This window comes from Bombina bombina, chromosome 6 (assembly GCF_027579735.1).
Source record: "Bombina bombina isolate aBomBom1 chromosome 6, aBomBom1.pri, whole genome shotgun sequence".
NCBI classification, from domain to species: Eukaryota; Metazoa; Chordata; class Amphibia; order Anura; family Bombinatoridae; genus Bombina; species Bombina bombina.
The window spans coordinates 374,929,532-374,952,733 of NC_069504.1; the positions used below are offsets into that span (position 1 = coordinate 374,929,532).

Sequence of the window (23,202 nt, forward strand, 5' to 3'; positions counted from 1 at the left end):
CAAAAGCTTGGACTTCCTGACCTCTGTCAGAAAGATTTTCATTTCTACCGAGTCTATTAGTGTTCCCAGGAAGGGAACCCTTGTGAGCGGGGACAGAACTTTTTTCTACGTTTACCTTCCACCAGTGAGACATTAGAAAGTCCAGAACAATGTCTGTATGAGCCTTGGCTCTGTGAAAAGACGCCGCCTGTATTAAGATGTCGTCTAGGTAAGGTGCTACTGCAATGCCCCGCGGTCTTAGTACCGCTAGAAGAGACCCTAGCATCTTTGTGAGAATTCTGGGAACGGTGGCCAACCCGAAAGGAAGGTCCACGAACTGGTAATGCGTGTCCAGAAAGGTGAACCTTAGGAACTGATGATGATCTTTGTGAATAGGAATATGAAGGTACGCATCCTTTAGATCCACGTTAGTCATATATTGACTTTCCTGGATCATCGGCAAGATTGTCCGAATGGTTTCCATTTTGAAAGATGGAACTCTGAGAAATTTGTTTAGAATTTTTAGATCCAGGATTGGCCTGAAAGTTCCTTCCTTTTTGGGAACTACAAACAGGTTTGAGTAAAAACCCAGTCCTAGTTCTGCAATTGGAACTGGGTGCATCACTCCCATCTTTAGAAGATCTTCAACACAGCGTAAGAACGCCCGTTTCTTTGTCTGGTCTGAAGACAAACGAGAAATGTGGAACCTTCCCCTTGGGGGAGAGTCCTTGAATTCTAGAAGATACCCCTGAGCAACAATTTCTAATGCCCAGGGATCTGGAACGTCTCTTACCAAGCCTGAGCGAAGAAAGTCTGCCCCCTACTAGATCCGGTCCCGGATCGGGGGCTACCCCTTCATGCTGTCTTGGCAGCAGGCGCAGGCTTCTTGGCCTGTTTACCCTTATTCCAGCCCTGCAAGGGTTTCCAGGTTGCTTTAGGCTGGGAAGCATTACCCTCTTGCTTAGCGGCAGCAGAGGTTGAAGCAGGTCCGCTCCTGAAGTTGCGAAAGGAGCGAAAATTAGCCTTGTTTTTGGCCTTAAACGGTCTATCCTGCGGGAGAGCATGACCCTTCCCCCCAGTGATATCCGCGATAATTTCTTTCAACTCGGGACCAAAAAGGGTCTTTCCCTTGAAAGGAATGTTTAGTAATTTTGTTTTGGACGACACGTCAGCCGACCATGATTTGAGCCAAAGCGCTCTTCGTGCCATAATGGCAAAACCTGAATTTTTCACAGCTAACTTAGCGAATTGGAAAGCGGCATCAGTGATAAAAGAATTAGCCAGCTTTAAGCGTGAATTCTATCCATGACTTCGTCATATGAAGTCTCCCTCTGGAGTGACTCCTCCAGCGCCTCAAATCAAAAAGCCACTGCAGTAGTTACAGGAATAATGCAGGCAATTGGCTGGAGAAGGAAACCTTGCTGAAAACATTTTCTTCAGCAAACCTTCCAATTTTTTATCCATAGGGTCTTTAAAAGCACAACTGTCTTCTATTGGTATAGTTGCAATGGGGGTACCGCCATGGCTTTCAAACACATAGAACAAGGTCTATCTGTAGGTTCAGACATGTTAGACAGACTTAGATAGTACTTAAATACCAAAAAAACATAATTTATGTAAGAACTTACCTGATAAATTAATTTCTTTCATATTAGCAAGAGTCCATGAGCTAGTGACGTATGGGATATACATTCCTACCAGGAGGGGCAAAGTTTCCCAAACCTTAAAATGCCTATAAATACACCCCTCACCACACCCACAATTCAGTTTAACGAATAGCCAAGAAGTGGGGTGATAAGAAAAAAGTGCGAAAGCATATAAAATAAGGAATTGGAATAATTGTGCTTTATACAAAAAAATCATAACCACCACAAAAAAGGGCGGGCCTCATGGACTCTTGCTAATATGAAAGAAATGAATTTATCAGGTAAGTTCTTACATAAATTATGTTTTCTTTCATGTAATTAGCAAGAGTCCATGAGCTAGTGACGTATGGGATAATGACTACCCAAGATGTGGATCTTTCCACACAAGAGTCACTAGAGAGGGAGGGATAAAATAAAGACAGCCAATTCCTGCTGAAAATAATCCACACCCAGAATAAAATTTTAATGAAAAAACATAAGCAGAAGATTCAAACTGAAACCACTGCCTGAAGTACGTTTCTACCAAAAACTGCTTCAGAAGAAGAAAACACATCAAAATGGTAGAATTTAGTAAAAGTATGCAAAGAGGACCAAGTTGCTGTTTTGCAAATCTGATCAACCGAAGCTTCATTCTTAAACGCCCAGGAAGCGCCTTATCCTGATGCAAAATCAGAAAAGAGATTCTTCTGGCAGAAGAGATGGCCAAAAGAAACAAAACTTTCCAAGAAAGTAATATAACGACCAAAGAATGCATGGGTTCAAAAGGAGAAGCTTGAAGAGCCCCCAGAACCAAATTCAAACTCCAAAGAGGAGAAATTGACTTAATGACAGGTTTTATACGAACCAAAGCTTGTACAAAACAATGAATATCAGGAAGATTAGCAATCCTTCTATGAAAAAGAACAGAAAGAGCAGAGATTTGTCTTTCAAGAAACTTGCGGACAAACCTTTATCTAAACCATCCTGAAGAAATATAAGTCTTCCAGACTCTATAATATATCTCTCTAGATACAGATTTACGAGCCTGTCACATAGTATCAATCACAGAGTCAGAGAAACCTCTTTGACCAAGAATCAAGCGTTCAAACTCCATACCTTAAAATTAAGGTTTTGAGATCCTGATGGAAAAAAGAACCTTGAGACAGAAAGACTGATCTTAACGGAAGAGTCCACAGCTGGCAAGAGGCCATCCGGACAAGATCCGCATACCAAAACCTGTGAGGTCATGCTGGAGCTACCAGCAGGACAAACGAGCATTCCTTTAGAATATTAAGAATACCCTTGGAAGAAGAACTAGAGGCGGAAAGATATAGGCAGGATGACACTTGTAAGGAAGAGATAATGCATCCACTGCCTCCGCCCGAGGATCCCTGGATCCGGACAGATACCAGGGAAGTTTCTTGTTTAGATGAGAAGCCATCAGATCTATTTCTGGGAGTTCCCACATTTGAACAATCTGAGGAAATACCTCTGGGTGAAGAGACCATTCGCCCAGGTGCAACGTTTGGCGACTGAGATAATCCGCTTTCCAATTGTCCATACCTGGGATATGAACCGCAGAGATTAGACAGGAGCTGGATTCCGCCCAAACCAAAATTCGAGATACTTCTTTCATAGCCAGAGGACTGTGAGTCCCTCCTTGATGATTGATGTATGCCACAGTTGTGACATTGTCTATCTGAAAACAAATGAACAACTCTCTCTTCAGAAGAGGCCAAGACTGAAGAGCTCTGAAATTGCACGGAGTTCCAAATATTGATCGGAAATCTCAAGATACACTTAGCTTGGTAGCTCCAGCAGTAGACAGGGATTTTCCTGTAGTATCTTCTGACTCAGATGCAACGTGAGACATCTTGCAATATGTAAGAGAAAAAACAACATATAAAGCAAAATTGATCAAATTCCTTAAATGACAGTTTCAGGAATGGGAAAAAATGCCAAAGAACAAGCTTCTAGCAACCAGAAGCACTGAAAAAATAAGACTTAAATAATGTGGAGACAAAAGCGACGCCCTTATTTTTTAGCGCCAAATAAGACGCCCACATTATTTGGCGCCTAAATGCTTTTGGCGCCAAAAATGACGCCACATCCGGAACGCCGACATTTTTGGCGCAAAATAACGTCAAAAAATGACGCAACTTCCGGCGACACGTATGACGCCGGAAACGGAAAAGAATTTTTGCGCCAAAAAAGTCCGCGCCAAGAATGACGCAATAAAATGAAGCATTTTCAGCCCCCGCGAGCCTAACAGCCCACAGGAAAAAAAGAGTCAAATTTTTGAAGGTAAGAAAAAAATGATTAATTCAAATGCATTATCCCAAATATGAAACTGACTGTCTGAAAATAAGGAAAGTTGAACATTCTGAGTCAAGGCAAATAAATGTTTGAATACATATATTTAGAACTTTATAAACAAAGTGCCCAACCATAGCTTAGAGTGTCACAGAAAATAAGATTTACTTACCCCAGGACACTCATCTACATGTTTGTAGAAAGCCAAACCAGTACTGAAACGAGAATCAGCAGAGGTAATGGTATATATAAGAGTATATCGTCGATCTGAAAAGGGAGGTAAGAGATGAATCTCTACGACCGATAACAGAGAACCTATGAAATAGACCCCGTAGAAGGAGATCACTGCATTCAAATAGGCAATACTCTCCTCACATCCCTCTGACATTCACTGCACGCTGAGAGGAAAACCGGGCTCCAACTTGCTGCGGAGCGCATATCAACGTAGAATCTAGCACAAACTTACTTCACCACCTCCATCGGAGGCAAAGTTTGTAAAACTGAATTGTGGGTGTGGTGAGGGGTGTATTTATAGGCATTTTAAGGTTTGGGAAACTTTGCCCCTCCTGGTAGGAATGTATATCCCATACGTCACTAGCTCATGGACTCTTGCTAATTACATGAAAGAAATACACTTTTTGAAAAAATGTCACTGTGCCTTTAAATAATAAAAAGCACCCACTTTTTTACCAAATCTCAAAAAAACATCCGATCTTTATGAAATTTACACCATATGATCCTAATGCTTTGAAAAGATTGCACGCCAAGTTTCAAGCCAATTAACCCCTTATTGCCCAAACCGGAGCAAATTGAAGCTGCCACCGGTTTAACACACTACAGCACGATGCCACAGTCTCTGCTGTGGCCCTACCTTCCTTGGGGATTAGTCTTGGAACAAAATAAGCTTCCCTGAAGTCCTTCTGCAATCTCTGGACTCTACATGTGAAGCTGCATGAAGCTGACTTGCAAAACAACTGCGCAACTGAGGCGCGAACATTAGGCCCCCTCCCTCTTCACTCCGGAGTTGTGGGGCCTTCCTGAGTCAATTTAGGTGTCTAAAATTATGCCAGGCGTATAAAACCCCTATAAAGTGTTCCAAACATGATAAACACTTGTGCAAACATCAGATTATATTAAAAAATAATCAATTTTCCCCATAAAAGTGTCCACCAGTGATTTAAGCCCTGTAAACTAAGCCATCCTTCTATACTGAGTCTGAGAATATGGCTTACTTTCCCCCATGGGGATTTCTGTCAGTCGTCTAGCATTACCAAGTCTTGTTAGAAAAAAAGTGACTGAGCATACCTTAAGCAGTTAAGCCTGCAAACTGTTCCCCCCAACTGAAGTTCTCCGGTACTCAACAGTCCTGTGTGGGAACAGCAATGGATTTTAGTTACAACATGCTAAAATCTTTTTCCTCTCAGCAGAAATCTTCATCACTTTCTGCCTCAGAGTAAATAGTACAAACCAGAACTATTTTAAAATAAACTCTTGATTGAAGAAATAAAAACTACAAATCTAACACCACATACTCTTTAGCCTCCCGTGGAGATGCTACTTGTTAGAGCGGCAAAGAGAATGAATGGGGGGGGCGGAGCCTAAGGGGAGCTATATGGACAGCTCTGCTGTGTGCTCTCTTTGCCACTTCCGGTAGGGATTGAGAATGTCCCACAAGTAAGGATGAATCTGTGGACTGGATACACCATGTAAGAGATATTTTCTTATTTAAATGCATAAAGTGCCATAGCTGAGAGTGTCTTAAGTAATGAAAACACACTTACCAAAAGACACCCATCCACATATAGCAGATGGCCAAACCGTTACTGAAACGGTTATCAGTAGAGGTAATGGAATATGAGAGTATATCATCGATCTGAAAAGGAAGGTAGGAGATGAATCTCTACGACCAATAACAGAGAACCTATGAAATAGATCCCCGTGAAGAAAACCATTGCATTCAATAGGTAATACTCCCTTCACATCCCTCTGTCATTCACTGTACTCTGAAAGGAATCGGGCTTCAAAATGCTGAGAAGCACATATCAACGTAGAAATCTTAGCACAAACTTACTTCACCACCTCCATAGGAGGCAAAGTTTGTAAAACTGTATTTTGGGTGTTGTGAGGGGTGTATTTATAGGCATTTTGAGGTTTGGGAAACTTTGCCCCTCCTGGTAGGATTGTATATCCCATACGTCACTAGCTCATGGACTCATGCCAATTACATGAAAGAAATCTTAATCAGCCCCCTACCAGCAAAGCTGGAATAAGGGCCGCACCTTCATGCGGACTTGGGGGCTCACTTTGATCTTTTAAATGGCTTGGATTTATTCCAATTTGAAGAAGGCTTCCAATTGGAAACAGATTCCTTGGGGGAAGAATTGGGTTTCTGTTCCTTATTTAGGAATGAAAAACGCTTAGGTTAAAAGATCTAAGGGTAAATCTAAAGCTTCTGATGCAAAAAAAAAACTCCCTTCCCCCAGTGACAATTGAAATTATTGAATCCAACTGTGAACCAAATAATGTATTCCCTTGGAAAGAAAGAGATAGCAATCTGGACTTATAAGTCATATCAGCATTCCAAGATTTAAGCCACAAAGCTCTTCTAGCTAAAATAGCTTAAGACATAGATTTAACACCAATTTTGATAATATCAAAAAATGGCATCACAAATGAAATTATTAGCATGTTGAATCAGGTTAACAATGCTAGACAAATCAAAATCTGATACTTGTTGCGCTAAAGTTTCCAACCAAAAAAGTTGAAACAGCTGCAACATCAGAAAGAAGAAATTGCAGGCCTAAGAACATGACCTGAATATAAATAAGCTTTCCTTAGATAAGATTCAAGTTTCCTATCTAAAGGATCTTTAAAAGACGTACTATCTTCCATAGGAATAGTAGTACGTTTATCAAGAGTAGAAATAGCCCCATCAAAATCTAACTGTTGGCAAAGGATACTTTTTTTTTAAAACCTTAAAGAAGGAATAAAAGTAGTACCAAGCCTATTCCATTCTTTAGAAATCATATCAGAAATAGCATCAGGAACTGGAAAAACCTCTGGAATAACCACAGGAGGTTTATAAACAGAAATTAAACTTATACTAGTTTTAATAGCAAGAGGACTAGTCTCCTCAATATCCAATATAATCAACACTTCTTTAACAAAGAACAAAATGTACTGGAAGGATCTTCTGAATCAGATAGATCCTCAGAGGAGGATAATTCAGTATGTTTTCGGTCATTTGAAATTTCATCAACTTTATGAGAAGTTTTAAAAGACCTTTAAATTTATTAGAAGGCGGGATGGCAGAGAAAGCCTTCTGAATAGAACTAGAAATATTTTTTTATAAATTCACAGGTATATCTTGTACATTAGATGTTAAAAGAACAGCAACAGGCAGAATATTATTCTATCAACTGATACCGAAAGAGGTAGCGCTCCCCCACAAAAAAGCACTTTTTGCTTTTTACTCCCACATCTTAGTCTAACGCACCAGTTTCCAATCATAAAGCCCTTCTGGTCAGCACTGCTAAATTCATTTACTTAGAATAAAATTTAATTATGTTAACAATGGGACTACAAATAAGTACATTATTTGACTTCAGAAAAAGAACAATTTTGAAAATTTTCATCAACAGCGTCTTGATATTTGCTCAGACAAATCGTAACACCGAAGAACAATTACTAGACAAAGTATAAAAAGTCTATGTAATAAAGGTAGAATTAGTCTGTTATATGTGTAGGTCCCCTGGCTATGATGTACCTACAGCCTGTGGGCTATGTGAGTGCAAGAAATGGCAGCACTTACCTCAGATGTACCTAATCTACATTGAATACTGGCTTCTGATAAAAAGACTTATTCTGGTAGAGAGCCCATCTTGTGCTGTGTACGTCACAGCAGAGTATCTATGTGTGGAGTATATCGACAACCCAACAGGAGGAGGCTAGGGGACCAGTCCCTGTAACACCTGTGGCAGGCTTGTGACCAACTCCTTCACTAAGGAGTTAGTCAGAAGCAGGTCTCTGAGAAGAAAATGGGTCTCAAATCAGCCTGAGGACCCTTCTCAATGAAGAATATGAAGGACCTCAATGCTTCACCTTTTTCCTATACAGGCAAACAAAAGACTAGAATACCAGAGGTGTGGAAGGGTTTAAGAGCTCTTAGAGCTTTGAGAATCCTTGCTTCTTTCTAGTGGCCAGGAGTTGAAACCAAGGAGTAGTCCTGTGGACTTATACAACCTTATAAAATAAAATGTACTTATTGTACATGTATGTCCCTTTAATATGAGAATGCCAACATATCAGAAGCATGACTTCTGATTTGTCATTCATGTAACAGAAATACATGGCATTTTAATTATTATCATCTATAGTTCTAAATGTTTCAAATAACACAGTAACCTATGCATAACAGTACAGGATACTTTTACTATGCTTGACTAGTTAGCAGGCTATAGACACAGGGTTAAAGACTGAATTCTGTAAAATTACATGGCTTTAAGTTTTGTTTTTTTAACTAAAAAACATGCACAAATTGATTTATCCATCCAATACAATTTGTTTCTGCCTGCAAAATACTATTCTCAGGAAGCAAAGCTGTATCACTTTGTTCTTATCCTTTATTATAAAAAGTGAAGAAACTTTGACAATTATAATAATGCAAATCTATTTTTATAAGACACCATCTGCTTTTTCAGATTTGCAATTAAAATGGTAATTGGCATTACCTGTCTACTAAAGAAACGTTGCAGCAGTCCTTTTTTGGGCTGAGGAGAAGGCAGACCCCTCCAATCTAAATCAGGTGGGATACTTCCATCTGTTGGCAAAGCACTTAGGTCCCAAAAGCAATCTGTCTCTATCATCTGAAAAAAAAAACAAAAAAACAAGCGATTACTGTCTAATCGGCGCAAAGTGTAAAACCCAGCGCCACAAATTCCCCACACACCTCATACTGCCAAGGGATGCACACACTGCCTGTCGCAAACTTGCGATAAAAGTCACTGTCCGACTGCTCCAGTTCCACACCCTTTACAGTGGAGAATTGCTCTATATCCAGGACATCCTTACAATAAATTGCCTGAGGCTGAAAGAAAAGGTAACAAAATTAATAACAATGAACAAAAAGTTGATGTATCAAGTCAATTAAAGAAGAAGAACTGACACAGGATATTCATTTATTAAAGAGGAGATTAATGGAACACACATATCTATCTTCTTCAAATTCAGAAAAGAAGGCTGGCACATCTCCTTGAGTTGTAGTTTAAAAAGTTCTTATTTCAGTCAAATTTAAAACAAGCGGGTTTCCAAAGCTTAAGCATAGTTCCTGAGCTTTGCAAACCCGCTTGTTTTAAATTTGACTGAAATAAAGAACTTTTTAAACTACAACTCAAGGAGATGTGCCAGCCTTCTTTTCTGCATTTGAAGTTGCCTACTTTCCCTGACCGGCACGGCACCTCCGAGTTACGTTGTGGACCAGCTGTTTGTGTGACGTCCTTTTGGGAGATCGGATACTGGGCCATCATTGGAGGAGTGTTGACACATGGAATCAGGAAGCGATCTGGAGCCCGGGTGCAGACACAGCAGGAGCGCATACTGAAGAAAACGCTAGCCGCTCTGTGCTCATTCCTGGAGTAGTTTCCTCTCATTACCGGGGGTGGCGAGTTACCGTCCTTCGGTTCTTTGTGGTCATTTCTGCTGAGTTACAGGTAGCACTTGTTTGTTGGCTATGTACATGGGATATTGTGATTGTTTCACAGCGTTTATGCATGTGTATGCGCTCCCAATCTGACATTTTCTGCAAACACACCTTCATCAACAAACTGTGGACGGAGCTGGCTTGTGATTTATCTCATGTTTTGTTGTAATAATATATATATACATACATACATACATACATACATATTTTTCAAGATATATGTATTATATTCATTAATCTACTTTGATCAAATTACGTGGAGGATCGCTACAAACCAGAAACCTACATGGGTAGAGGCAGCCTTCCAAATATGGTTAATATACAGTGTGAAGTTGGAGAATGGATAAAGCTCCATGTATTGGATAAATAACTTCTGTATAAAGTTTGTTCCTTGCCAATGTAAGAATTTGTAAATCATTATGCCCAAAGTATGAATAATCATTAAAACTAAGAATACTAGAAAAATGGATTCCTTGATTCATCTTGCATCGGTTTGCTTTGAATCAATTAATTACATGCTCTAGTTGGATAGAGCATATTCCCACCAAATATGTTAAATGGACAGTCTAGTTCACTGGTTTTCAAACCTGTCCTCAGACATTCCCAACAGTCCAGATTTTTTGAATTACCTTGCATTAGAGCAGGTAAAATAACCATGTTTACTAATCAGCTAATTATTTCACCTGTGTTCTAGTCCAGATATCCTCAAAATGTGGCCTGTTAGGGAGGCCTGAGGACAGGTTTGAAAACCAGTAGTCTAGTCTAAATTTCACTTTCACGATTCCAATAGGGCATGCAATTTTAACCAACTTTCCAATTTACTTTGATCATTAAATTTGCTTTGCTCTTTTGGTATTCTTTGTGGCTCATATGCTAATTTCTAAACAGTTGAAAACTGCCTCTTATCTCAGTGCATTTTGACAGACACTGCTAGTTCATGTGTGTCAGATAACATTGTGCTCACTACCGTGGAGTTATTTAAGAGTCAGCACCGATTGGCTATATTGCATGTCTGCAAAAGAACTGAGATTAGGGGGCAGTTTGCAAAGGTTTAGAAACAAGGTAATCGCAGAGGTAAAAAAACTGTATTAATATAACAGTGTTGGTTATGCAAAACTGGGGAATGGGTTGAGGGATTATCTTTTTAAACAATAACATTTCAAGACTGTCCCTTGAAGTGGAAATGGCCAATGACCCAATCAGCCACTGTAGTGACATAATCCAGCTACGTAACTGCAACTGCTGATTGGGTCAACAGGCATTTCAACTTGGGACCAACAGTTCCCTGCTGCTTCTAAATGCTACTTTAACAATATGTAAAATCCCTTTGTCGGGGTTAAAATAATGAACTGCAGGGCCGTCATTTTTCCACTATATTGGCCCTTTAAGATCTTAATCCTGGCTAGATTTCTCAGGTGAAATTTTTTTTAAATTAGGTTTGGAATTCAATTAATACATTATGTTTGAAGGAAACTTCTGGGCCAATGTGCTGGCATTGATGCAGTCTTAATACCATCATCCTCTGAAGCATTCTGCCACCAAAAGAAAATTTAAAAAACATAATTTATGTAAGAACTTACCTGATAAATTAATTTCTTTCATATTGGCAAGAGTCCATGAGCTAGTGACATATGGGATATACAATCCTACCAGGAGGGGCAAAGTTTCCCAAACCTCAAAATGCCTATAAATACACCCCTCACCACACCCACAATTCAGTTTAACGAATAGCCAAGCAGTGGGGTGATAAGAAAGGAGTGAAAGCATCAACAAAGCAAATTTGGAGATAATTGTGCTTTATACAAAAAAAAAAAATCATAACCACCATAAAAAGGGTGGGCCTCATGGACTCTTGCCAATATGAAAGAAATGAATTTATCAGGTAAGTTCTTACATAAATTATGTTTTCTTTCATGTAATTGGCAAGAGTCCATGAGCTAGTGACATATGGGATATCAATACCCAAGATGTGGAGTCTTCCACTCAAGAGTCACTAGAGAGGGAGGGAATAAAATAAAAACAGCCATATACCGCTGAAAAAATTAGTCCACAACCCAAAAAAATAAGTTTATTTTCATTTGAAAGAAAAAAAAAAAACTTAAATCAAAAGCAGAAGAATCAAACTGAAACAGCTGCCTGAAGAAATTTTCTACCAAAAACTGCTTCCGAAGAAGCAAATACATCAAAACGGTAGAATTTAGTAAATGTATGCAAAGAGGACCAAGTCGCTGCTTTGCAAATCTGATCAACTGAAGCTTCATTCTTAAAAGCCCACAAAGTGGAGACTGATCTAGTAGAATGAGCTGTAATTCTCTGAGGCGGGGCTTGACGCGACTCCAAATAAGCTTGATAAATCAAAAGCTTTAACCAAGAGGCCAAAGAAATAGAGGCCTTCTGACCTTTCCTAGGACCAGAAAATATAACAAATAGACTAGAAGTCTTCCTGAAATCTTAACATATTTCAAAGCTCTCACCACATACAAAGAATGTAAGGATCTTTCCAAAGGATTCTTAGGATTAGGACACAAGGAAGGGACAACAATTTCTCTACTAATGTTGTTAGAATTCACAACCTTAGGTAAAAATTCAAATGAAGTCCGCAAAACCGCCTTATCCTGATGAAAAATCAGAAAAGGAGACTCACAAGAAAGAGCAGATAGCTCAGAAACTCTTCTAGCAGAAGAGATGGCCAAAAGGAACAACACTTTCCAAGAAAGTAGTTTAATGTCCAAAGAATGCATAGGCTCAAATGGAGGAGCCTGTAAAGCCTTCAGAACCAAATTAAGACTCCAAGGAGGAGAAATTGATTTAATGACAGGCTTAATACGAACTAAAGCCTGTACAAAATAGTGTATATCAGGAAGTATAGCAATCTTTCTGTGAAATAAAACAGAAAGAGCAGAGATTTGTCCTTTCAAGGAACTTGCAGACAAACCCTTATCCAAACCATCCTGAAGAAACTGTAAAATTCTAGGAATTCTAAAAGAATGCCAAGAAAATTTATGAGAACACCATGAAATGTAAGTCTTCCAAACGGTATAATAAATCTTTCTAGAGACAGATTTACGAGCTTGTATCATAGTATTAATCATGGAGTCAGAGAAACCTCTATGACTTAGTACTAAGCGTTCAATTTCCATACCTTCAAATTTAATGATTTGAGATCCTGATGGAAAAATGGACCTCGAGATAGTAGGTCTGGCCGTAACGGAAGTGGCCAAGGCGGGCTACTGGACATCCGAACCAGATCCGCATACCAAAACCTGTGTGGCCATGCTGGCGCCACCAGCAACACAAATGATTGTTCCATGATGATTTTGGAAATCACTCTTGGAAGGAGAACTAGAGGCAGGAAGATGTAAGCAGGATGATAACACCAAGTAAGTGTCAGCGCATCCACTGCTTCCGCTTGAACATCCTGGACCTGGACAGGTATCTGGGAAGTTTCTTGTTTAGATGAGAGGCCATGAGATCTATCTCTGGAAGACCGGACATCTGAACAATCTGAGAAAACACATCTGGATGGAGAGACCACTCCCCTGGATGTAAAGTCTGGCGGCTGAGATAATCCTGGGATATGCACCGCAGAGATTAGACAGGAGCTGGATTCCGCCCAAACAAGTATTCAAGATACTTCTTTCATAGCTTGGGGACTGTGAGTGCCACCCTGATGATTGACATATGCCACTGTTGTGATATTGTCTGTCTGAAAACAAATGAACAGTTCTCTCTTTAGCAGAGGCCAAGACTGAAGAGCCCTGAGAATTGCACGGAGTTCTAAAATATTTATTGGTAATCTTGCCTCTTGAGATTTCCAAACCCCTTGTGCTGTCAAAGATCCCCAAACAGCTCCCCAACCTGAAAGACTTGCATCTGTTGTGATCACAGTCCAGGTTGGCCGAACAAAAGAAGCCCCTTGAACTAAACCATGGTGATCTATCCACCATGTCAGAGAGTGTCGTACATTGGGATTTAAGGATATTAATTGGATATCTTTGTATAATCCCTGCACCATTGATTCAGCATACAAAGCTGAAGAGGTCTCATGTGAAAACGAGCAAAGGGGATCACGCCCGATGCTGCAGTCATGAGACCTAAAACTTCCATGCACATAGCCACTGAAGGGAATGACTGAGACTGAAGGTGGCGACAGGCTGCAACCAATTTTAAATGTCTCTTGTCTTGTCATGGACACTGAATCTATCTGGAAGCCTAAAAAGGTGACCCTTGTCTGAGGAATCAAGAAACTTTTTGGTAAATTGATCCTCCAACCATGTTTCCGAAGAAACAACACTAGTTGATTCGTGTGAGATTCTGCAGTACGTAAAGACTGAGCTAGTACCAAGATATCGTCCAAATAAGGAAACGCCGCAATACACTGTTCTCTGATTACAGAGAGTAGGGCACCCAGAACCTTTGAAAAGATTCTTGGAGCTGTTGCTAGGCCAAATGGAAGAGCAACAAATTGGTAATGCTTGTCTAGAAAAGAGAATCTCAGAAACTGATAATGTTCTGGATGAATCGGAATATGAAGGTATGCATCCTGCAAGTCTATTGTGGACATATAATGTCCTTGCTGAACAAAAGGCAGAATAGTCCTTATAGTCACCATCTTGAGTTGGTACTCTTATAAAATGATTAAAAATTTTCAGATCCAGAACTGGTCTGAATAAATTTCCCTTCTTTGGGACAATGAATAGATTTGAATAAAACCCCAAACCTTGTTCCAGAAGAGGAACTGGCATGATTACCCCTGAAGACTCCAGGAAAGCCTGAGCTTTTACTGGATTTACTGGGATACGTGAGAGAAAAAAATCTTCTCACGGGAGGTCTTACTCTGAATGAATCCTATTTGATACCCTTGAGAGACAATGCTCGGAATCCATTGATTTTGAACAGATTTTATCCAAATATCCTTGAAAAAACATAATTTATGTGGGAACTTACCTGATAAATTCATTTCTTTCATATTAACAAGAGTCCATGAGCTAGTGACGTATGGGATATACATTCCTACCAGGAGGGGCAAAGTTTCCCAAACCTTAAAATGCCTATAAATACACCCCTCACCACACCCACAAATCAGTTTAACGAATAGCCAAGAAGTGGGGTGATAAGAAAAAGTGCGAAGCATATAAAATAAGGAATTGGAATAATTGTGCTTTATACAAAAAAATCATAACCACCACAAAAAAGGGTGGGCCTCATGGACTCTTGTTAATATGAAAGAAATGAATTTATCAGGTAAGTTCCCACATAAATTATGTTTTCTTTCATGTAATTAACAAGAGTCCATGAGCTAGTGACGTATGGGATAATGACTACCCAAGATGTGGATCTTTCCACACAAGAGTCACTAGAGAGGGAGGGATAAAATAAAGACAGCCAATTCCTGCTGAAAATAATCCACACCCAAAATAAAGTTTAACAAAAAACATAAGCAGAAGATTCAAACTGAAACCGCTGCCTGAAGAACTTTTCTACCAAAAACTGCTTCAGAAGAAGAAAATACATCAAAATGGTAGAATTTAGTAAAAGTATGCAAAGAAGACCAAGTTGCTGCTTTGCAGATCTGGTCAACCGAAGCTTCATTCCTAAACGCCCAGGAAGTAGATACTGACCTAGTAGAATGAGCTGTAATTCTTTGAGGCGGAGTTTTACCCGACTCAACATAGGCAAGATGAATTAAAGATTTCAACCAAGATGCCAAAGAAATGGCAGAAGCTTTCTGGCCTTTCCTAGAACCGGAAAAGATAACAAATAGACTAGAAGTCTTACGGAAAGATTTCGTAGCTTCAACATAATATTTCAAAGCTCTAACAACATCCAAAGAATGCAATGATTTCTCCTTAGAATTCTTAGGATTAGGACATAATGAAGGAACCACAATTTCTCTACTAATGTTGTTGGAATTCACAACTTTAGGTAAAAATTCAAAAGAAGTTCGCAACACCGCCTTATCCTGATGAAAAATCAGAAAAGGAGACTCACATGAAAGAGCAGATAATTCAGAAACTCTTCTAGCAGAAGAGATAGCCAAAAGGAACAAAACTTTCCAAGAAAGTAATTTAATGTCCAATGAATGCATAGGTTCAAACGGAGGAGCTTGAAGAGCTCCCAGAACCAAATTCAAACTCCAAGGAGGAGAAATTGACTTAATGACAGGTTTTATACGAACCAAAGCTTGTACAAAACAATGAATATCAGGAAGAATAGCAATCTTTCTGTGAAAAAGAACAGAAAGAGCAGAGATTTGTCCTTTCAAAGAACTTGCGGACAAACCCTTATCCAAACCATCCTGAAGAAATTGTAAAATTCTCGGTATTCTAAAAGAATGCCAAGAAAAATGATGAGAAAGACACCAAGAAATATAAGTCTTCCAGACTCTATAATATATCTCTCGAGATACAGATTTACGAGCCTGTAACATAGTATTAATCACGGAGTCAGAGAAACCTCTATGACCAAGAATCAAGCGTTCAATCTCCATACCTTTAAATTTAAGGATTTCAGATCCGGATGGAAAAAAGGACCTTGTGACAGAAGGTCTGGTCTTAACGGAAGAGTCCATGGCTGGCAAGATGCCATCCGGACAAGATCCGCATACCAAAACCTGTGAGGCCATGCCGGAGCTATTAGCAGAACAAACGAGCATTCCCTCAGAATCTTGGAGATTACTCTTGGAAGAAGAACTAGAGGCGGAAAGATATAGGCAGGATGATACTTCCAAGGAAGTGATAATGCATCCACTGCCTCCGCCTGAGGATCCCGGGATCTGGACAGATACCTGGGAAGTTTCTTGTTTAGATGAGAGGCCATCAGATCTATCTCTGGGAGCCCCCACAATTGAACAATCTGAAGAAATACCTCTGGGTGAAGAGACCATTCGCCCGGATGCAACGTTTGGCGACTGAGATAATCCGCTTCCCAATTGTCTACACCTGGGATATGAACCGCAGAGATTAGACAGGAGCTGGATTCCGCCCAAACCAAAATTCGAGATACTTCTTTCATAGCCAGAGGACTGTGAGTCCCTCCTTGATGATTGATGTATGCCACAGTTGTGACATTGTCTGTCTGAAAACAAATGAACGATTCTCTCTTCAGAAGAGGCCAAAACTGAAGAGCTCTGAAAATTGCACGGAGTTCCAAAATATTGATCGGTAATCTCACCTCCTGAGATTCCCAAACTCCTTGTGCCGTCAGAGATCCCCACACAGCTCCCCAACCTGTGAGACTTGCATCTGTTGAAATTACAGTCCAGGTCGGAAGAACAAAAGAAGCCCCCTGAATTAAACGATGGTGATCTGTCCACCACGTTAGAGAGTGTCGAACAATCGGTTTTAAAGATATTAATTGAGATATCTTCGTGTAATCCCTGCACCATTGGTTCAGCATACAGAGCTGAAGAGGTCGCATGTGAAAACGAGCAAAGGGGATCGCGTCCGATGCAGCAGTCATAAGACCTAGAATTTCCATGCATAAGGCTACCGAAGGGAATGATTGTGACTGAAGGTTTCGACAAGCTGTAATCAATTTTAGACGTCTCTTGTCTGTTAAAGACAGAGTCATGGACACTGAATCTATCTGGAAACCCAGAAAGGTTACCCTTGTTTGAGGAATCAAAGAACTTTTTAGTAAATTGATCCTCCAACCATGATCTTGAAGAAACAACACAAGACGATTCGTATGAGACTCTGCTAAATGTAAAGACGGAGCAAGTACCAAGATATCGTCCAAATAAGGAAATACCACAATACCCTGTTCTCTGATTACAGACAGAAGGGCACCGAGAATCTTTGTGAAAATTCTTGGAGCTGTAGCAAGGCCAAACGGTAGAGCCACAAATTGGTAATGCTTGTCTAGAAAAGAGAATCTCAGGAACTGATAATGATCTGGATGAATCGGAATATGCAGATATGCATCCTGTAAATCTATTGTGGACATATAATTCCCTTGCTGAACAAAAGGCAATATAGTCCTTACAGTTACCATCTTGAACGTTGGTATCCTTACATAGCGATTCAATAATTTTAGATCCAGAACTGGTCTGAAGGAATTCTCCTTCTTTGGTACAATGAAGAGATTTGAATAAAACCCCATCCCCTGTTCCGGAACTGGAACTGGCATAATTACTCCAGCCAACTCTAGATCTGAAACACAATTCAGAAATGCTTGAGCTTTCACTGGATTTACTGGGACATGGGAAAGAAAAAATCTCTTTGCAGGAGGTCTCATCTTGAAACCAATTCTGTACCCTTCTGAAACAATGTTCTGAATCCAAAGATTGTGAACAGAATTGATCCAAATTTCTTTGAAAAAACGTAACCTGCCCCCTACCAGCGGAACTGGAATGAGGGCCGTACCTTCATGTGAACTTAGAAGCAGGCTTTGCCTTTCTAGCAGGCTTGGATTTATTCCAGACTGGAGATGGTTTCCAAACTGAAACTGCTCCTGAGGACGAAGGATCAGGCTTTTGTTCTTTGTTGAAACGAAAGGATCGAAAACGATTGTTAGCCCTGTTTTTACCTTTAGACTTTTTATCCTGTGGTAAAAAAGTTCCTTTCCCACCAGTAACAGTTGAAATAATAGAATCCAACTGAGAACCAAATAATTTGTTTCCCTGGAAAGAAATGGAAAGTAGAGTTGATTTAGAAGCCATATCAGCATTCCAAGTCTTAAGCCATAAAGCTCTTCTGGCTAAGATAGCCAGAGACATAAATCTAACATCAACTCTAATAATATCAAAAATGGCATCACAGATGAAATTATTAGCATGCTGGAGAAGAATAATAATATCATGAGAATCACGATTTGTTACTTGTTGCGCTAGAGTTTCCAACCAAAAAGTTGAAGCTGCAGCAACATCAGCCAATGATATAGCAGGTCTAAGAAGATTACCTGAACATAGATAAGCTTTTCTTAGAAAAGATTCAATTTTTCTATCTAAAGGATCCTTAAACGAGGTACCATCTGATGTAGGAATGGTAGTACGTTTAGCAAGGGTAGAAATAGCCCCATCAACTTTAGGGATTTTGTCCCAAAATTCTAACCTGTCAGGCGGAACAGGATATAATTGCTTAAAACGTTTAGAAGGAGTAAATGAATTACCCAATCTATCCCATTCCTTAGCAATTACTGCAGAAATAGCATTAGGAACAGGAAAGACTTCTGGAATAACCGCAGGAGCTTTAAAAACCTTATCTAAACGTATAGAATTAGTATCAAGAGGACTAGAATCCTCTATTTCTAAAGCAATTAGTACTTCTTTAAGTAAAGAGCGAATAAATTCCATCTTAAATAAATATGAAGATTTATCAGCATCAATCTCTGAGACAGAATCCTCTGAACCAGAAGAGTCCAAAGAATCAGAATGATGGTGTTCATTTAAAAATTCATCTGTAGAAAGAGAAGATTTAAAAGACTTTTTACGTTTACTAGAAGGAGAAATAACAGACAAAGCCTTCTTTATGGATTCAGAAACAAAATCTCTTATGTTATCAGGAACATTCTGCACCTTAGATGTTGAGGGAACTGCAACAGGCAATGGTACATCACTAAAGGAAATATTATCTGCATTAACAAGTTTGTCATGACATTTAATACAAACAACAGCTGGAGGAATAGCTACCAAAAGTTTACAGCAGATACACTTAGCTTTGGTAGATCCAGCAGGCAGAGGTTTTCCTGTAGTATCTTCTGGCTCAGATGCAACGTGAGACATCTTGCAATATGTAAGAGAAAAAACAACATATAAAGCAAAATAGATCAAATTCCTTATAAGACAGTTTCAGGAATGGGAAAAAAATGCCAAACATCAAGCTTCTAGCAACCAGAAGCAAATGAAAAATGAGACTGAAATAATGTGGAGACAAAAGCGACGCCCATATTTTTTGGCGCCAAAAAAGACGCCCACATTATTTGGCGCCTAAATGCTTTTTGCGCCAAAAATGACGCAACATCCGGAACGCCGACATTTTTGGCGCAAAATAACGTCAAAAAATGACGCAACTTCCGGCGACACGTATGACGCCGGAAACGGAAATGAATTTTTGCGCCAAAAAAGTCCGCGCCAAAAATGACGCAATAAAATGAAGCATTTTCAGCCCCCGCGAGCCTAACAGCCCACAGGGAAAAAGTCAAATTTTTGAGGTAAGAAAAAATATGATAATTAAAGCATAATCCCAAATATGAAACTGACTGTCTGGAAATAAGGAAAGTTGAACATTCTGAGTCAAGGCAAATAAATGTTTGAATACATATATTTAGAACTTTATAAATAAAGTGCCCAACCATAGCTTAGAGTGTCACAGAAAATAAGACTTACTTACCCCAGGACACTCATCTACATGTTTGTAGAAAGCCAAACCAGTACTGAAACGAGAATCAGTAGAGGAAATGGTAAATATAAGAGTATATCGTCGATCTGAAAAGGGAGGTAAGAGATGAATCTCTACGACCGATAACAGAGAACCTTATGAAATAGACCCCGTAGAAGGAGATCACTGCATTCAATAGGCAATACTCTCCTCACATCCCTCTGACATTCACTGCACGCTGAGAGGAAAACCGGGCTCCAACTTGCTGCGGAGCGCATATCAACGTAGAATCTAGCACAAACTTACTTCACCACCTCCCTTGGAGGCAAAGTTTGTAAAACTGATTTGTGGGTGTGGTGAGGGGTGTATTTATAGGCATTTTAAGGTTTGGGAAACTTTGCCCCTCCTGGTAGGAATGTATATCCCATACGTCACTAGCTCATGGACTCTTGTTAATTACATGAAAGAAACCTTAATCTGCCCCCTACCAGCTGAGCTGGAATGAGGGCCGCACCTTCATGTAGACTTATGGGCTGACTTTGGTTTCCTAAAAGGCTTGGATTTATTCCAATCTGAGGAAGGCTTAAAATTGGAGGCAGATTCCTTGGGGGAAGGATTGAGTTTTTGTTCCTTATTCTGACGAAAGGAACGAAAACGGTTAGAAGCCTTAGATTTACCCTTAGGTTTTTTATCCTGAGGCAGAAAAACTCCCTTTCCCCAAGTAACAGTTGAAATAATAGAATACAACTGGGAACCAAATAAATTATTACCTTGGAAAGAAAGATAGTAATCTAGATTTAGATGTCATACCAGCATTCCAGGATTTAAGCCACAAAGCTCTTCTAGCTAAAATAGCTAAAGACATGGATCTAACATCAGTTTTGATAATATAAAACATAGCATCACAAATAAAATGATTAGCATATTGTAGTAAGCGAATAATGCTAGATAAGTCAGAATCCAATACCTGTTGTACTAAATTCTCCAACCAGAAAGTTGATGCAGCCGCAACATCAGCCAAAGAAATAGCAGGTCTGAGAAGATGACCTGAATATAAATAGGCCTTCCTTAGATAAGATTCAAGCTTCCTATCTAAAGGATCCTTAAAGGAAGTACTATCTTCCATAGGAATAGTGGTACGTTTAGCAAGAGTAGAAATAGCCCCATCAACTTTGGGGATCTTTTCCCAAAACTCTATAGATTTTGCTGGTAAAGGATACAATTTTTTAAACATTGAAGAAGGAATAAAAGAAGTACCTGGCTTATTCCATTCCTTAGAAATCATATCAGAAATAGCCTCAGGAATAGGAAAAACCCCTGGAGAAACCACAGGAGGTTTAAAAACAGCATTTAAACGTTTATTAGACTGAATGTCAAGAGGACTGGTTACCTCAATATCCAAAGTAATTAACACTTCTTTTAATAAAGAATGCATATACTCAATTTTAAATAAATAAGTAGATTTGTCAGTGTCAATGTCTGAGGAAGGATCTTCTGAATCAGATAGATCCTCATCAGAAGAGGATAAATTATTATGTTGTTGGTCATTTGAAATTTCATCAACTAAATGAGAAGTTTTAAAAGACCTATTACGTTTATTAGAAGGTGGAAATGCAGACAAAGCCTTCAGAATAGAATCAGAAACAAATTCTTTAAAATTTACAGGTATATCATGCACATTAGAAGTTGAAGGAACTGCAACTGGCAATGTACTATTACTAATTGATACACTATCTGCATGTAAAAGTTTATCATGACAACTATTACAAATGACATTCGGCAAGATAATTTCTACAAATGCACTTAGCTTTGGTAGAACCGATGTCAGGCAGCAATGTTCCAGTAGAAACTTCTGAGGCAGAATCAGGTTGAGACATCTTGCAAAATGTAAGATAAAAAAAACACAGAATTTATGCTTACCTGATAAATTTCTTTCTCCTATGGTGTGTCCGGTCCACGACTTCATCCTTACTTGTGGGAATATTCTCTTCCTCAACAGGAAATGGCAAAGAGAGCACAGCAAAAGCTGCCCATATAGCTCCCCCTCTGGCTCCGCCCCCCAGTCATTCGACCGATGGTTAGGAGAAAAAGGAGAAACCATAGGGTGCCGTGGTGACTGTAGTGTATAGAAAGAAAAAATTTGAAAAAATTTGAAACCTGACTAAAAAGCCAGGGCGGGCCGTGGACCGGACACACCGTAGGAGAAAGAAATTTATCAGGTAAGCATAAATTCTGTTTTCTCCTACATTGGTGTGTCCGGTCCACGGCTTCATCCTTACTTGTGGGAACCAATACCAAAGCTTTAGGACACGGATGAAGGGAGGGAACAAGTCAGGTAACCTAAACAGAAGGCACCACTGCTTGCAAAACCTTTCTCCCAAAAATAGCCTCCGAAGAAGCAAAAGTATTGCATTTGTAAAATTTGGCAAATGTATGCAGAGAAGACCAAGTCGCTGCCTTACATATCTGATCAACAGAAGCCTCGTTCTTGAAGGCCCATGTGGAAGCCACAGCTCTAGTAGAGTGAGCTGTAATTCGTTCAGGAGGCTGCCGTCTGGCAGTCTCATAAGCCAATCGGATGATGCTTTTCAGCCAAAAAGAAAGAGGTAGCAGTAGCTTTCTGTCCTCTCCTCTTACCAGAATAAACGACAAACAAAGATGAAGTCTGTCTGAAATCCTTTGTTGCATCTAAATAGAATTTTAAAGCACGGACCACATCTAAATTGTGTAACAAACGTTCCTTCTTCGAAACTGGATTCGGACACAGAGAAGGAACAACTATTTCCTGGTTAATATTCCTGTTGGAAACCACCTTTGGAAGAAAACCAGGTTTGGTACGCAAAACAACCTTATCTGCATGGAATACCAGATAGGGTGGATCACACTGCAAAGCAGACAATTCAGAAACTCTTCTAGCAGAAGAAATAACAACCAAAAACAGAACTTTTCCAAGATAGTAACTGCTGCCAGAAGTTTGTGTAACAAAAAAGACAGAGCAGATATCTGTCCTTTTAGAGAGCTCGCCAACAACCCTTTGTCCAAACACTCTTGGAGAAAGGAGAGAATCCTAGGAATTTTAAATTTTACTCCAAGAGAATCCCTTGGATTCACACCAACAGATATATTTTTTCCATATTTTATGGTAAATTTTCCTAGTCACAGGTTTTCTGGCTTGGACCAGAGTATCTATAACTGAATCTGAAAACCCACGCTTAGATAAAATCAAGCGTTCAATTTCCAAGCAGTCAGCTGCAGAGAGACTAGATTT

The 23,202-nt window shown here is 39.6% G+C and overlaps 1 protein-coding gene across 3 annotated transcripts in view; it reads right to left on the reverse strand.

Moving 5' to 3' along the window:
• The window catches only part of GRK6 (G protein-coupled receptor kinase 6), a 185,526-nt gene that overhangs the window by 85,141 nt on the left and 77,183 nt on the right, over positions 1–23,202 (reverse strand). For all 3 annotated transcript variants that reach the window (XM_053717069.1, XM_053717070.1, XM_053717071.1), the window contains 2 exons: positions 8,866–9,003; positions 8,648–8,782 (listed from right to left, as the gene is read on the reverse strand). In XM_053717069.1, the coding sequence (XP_053573044.1) occupies positions 8,648–8,782; positions 8,866–9,003 (273 nt within the window). The remainder of the gene's footprint in view (positions 1–8,647; positions 8,783–8,865; positions 9,004–23,202) is intronic.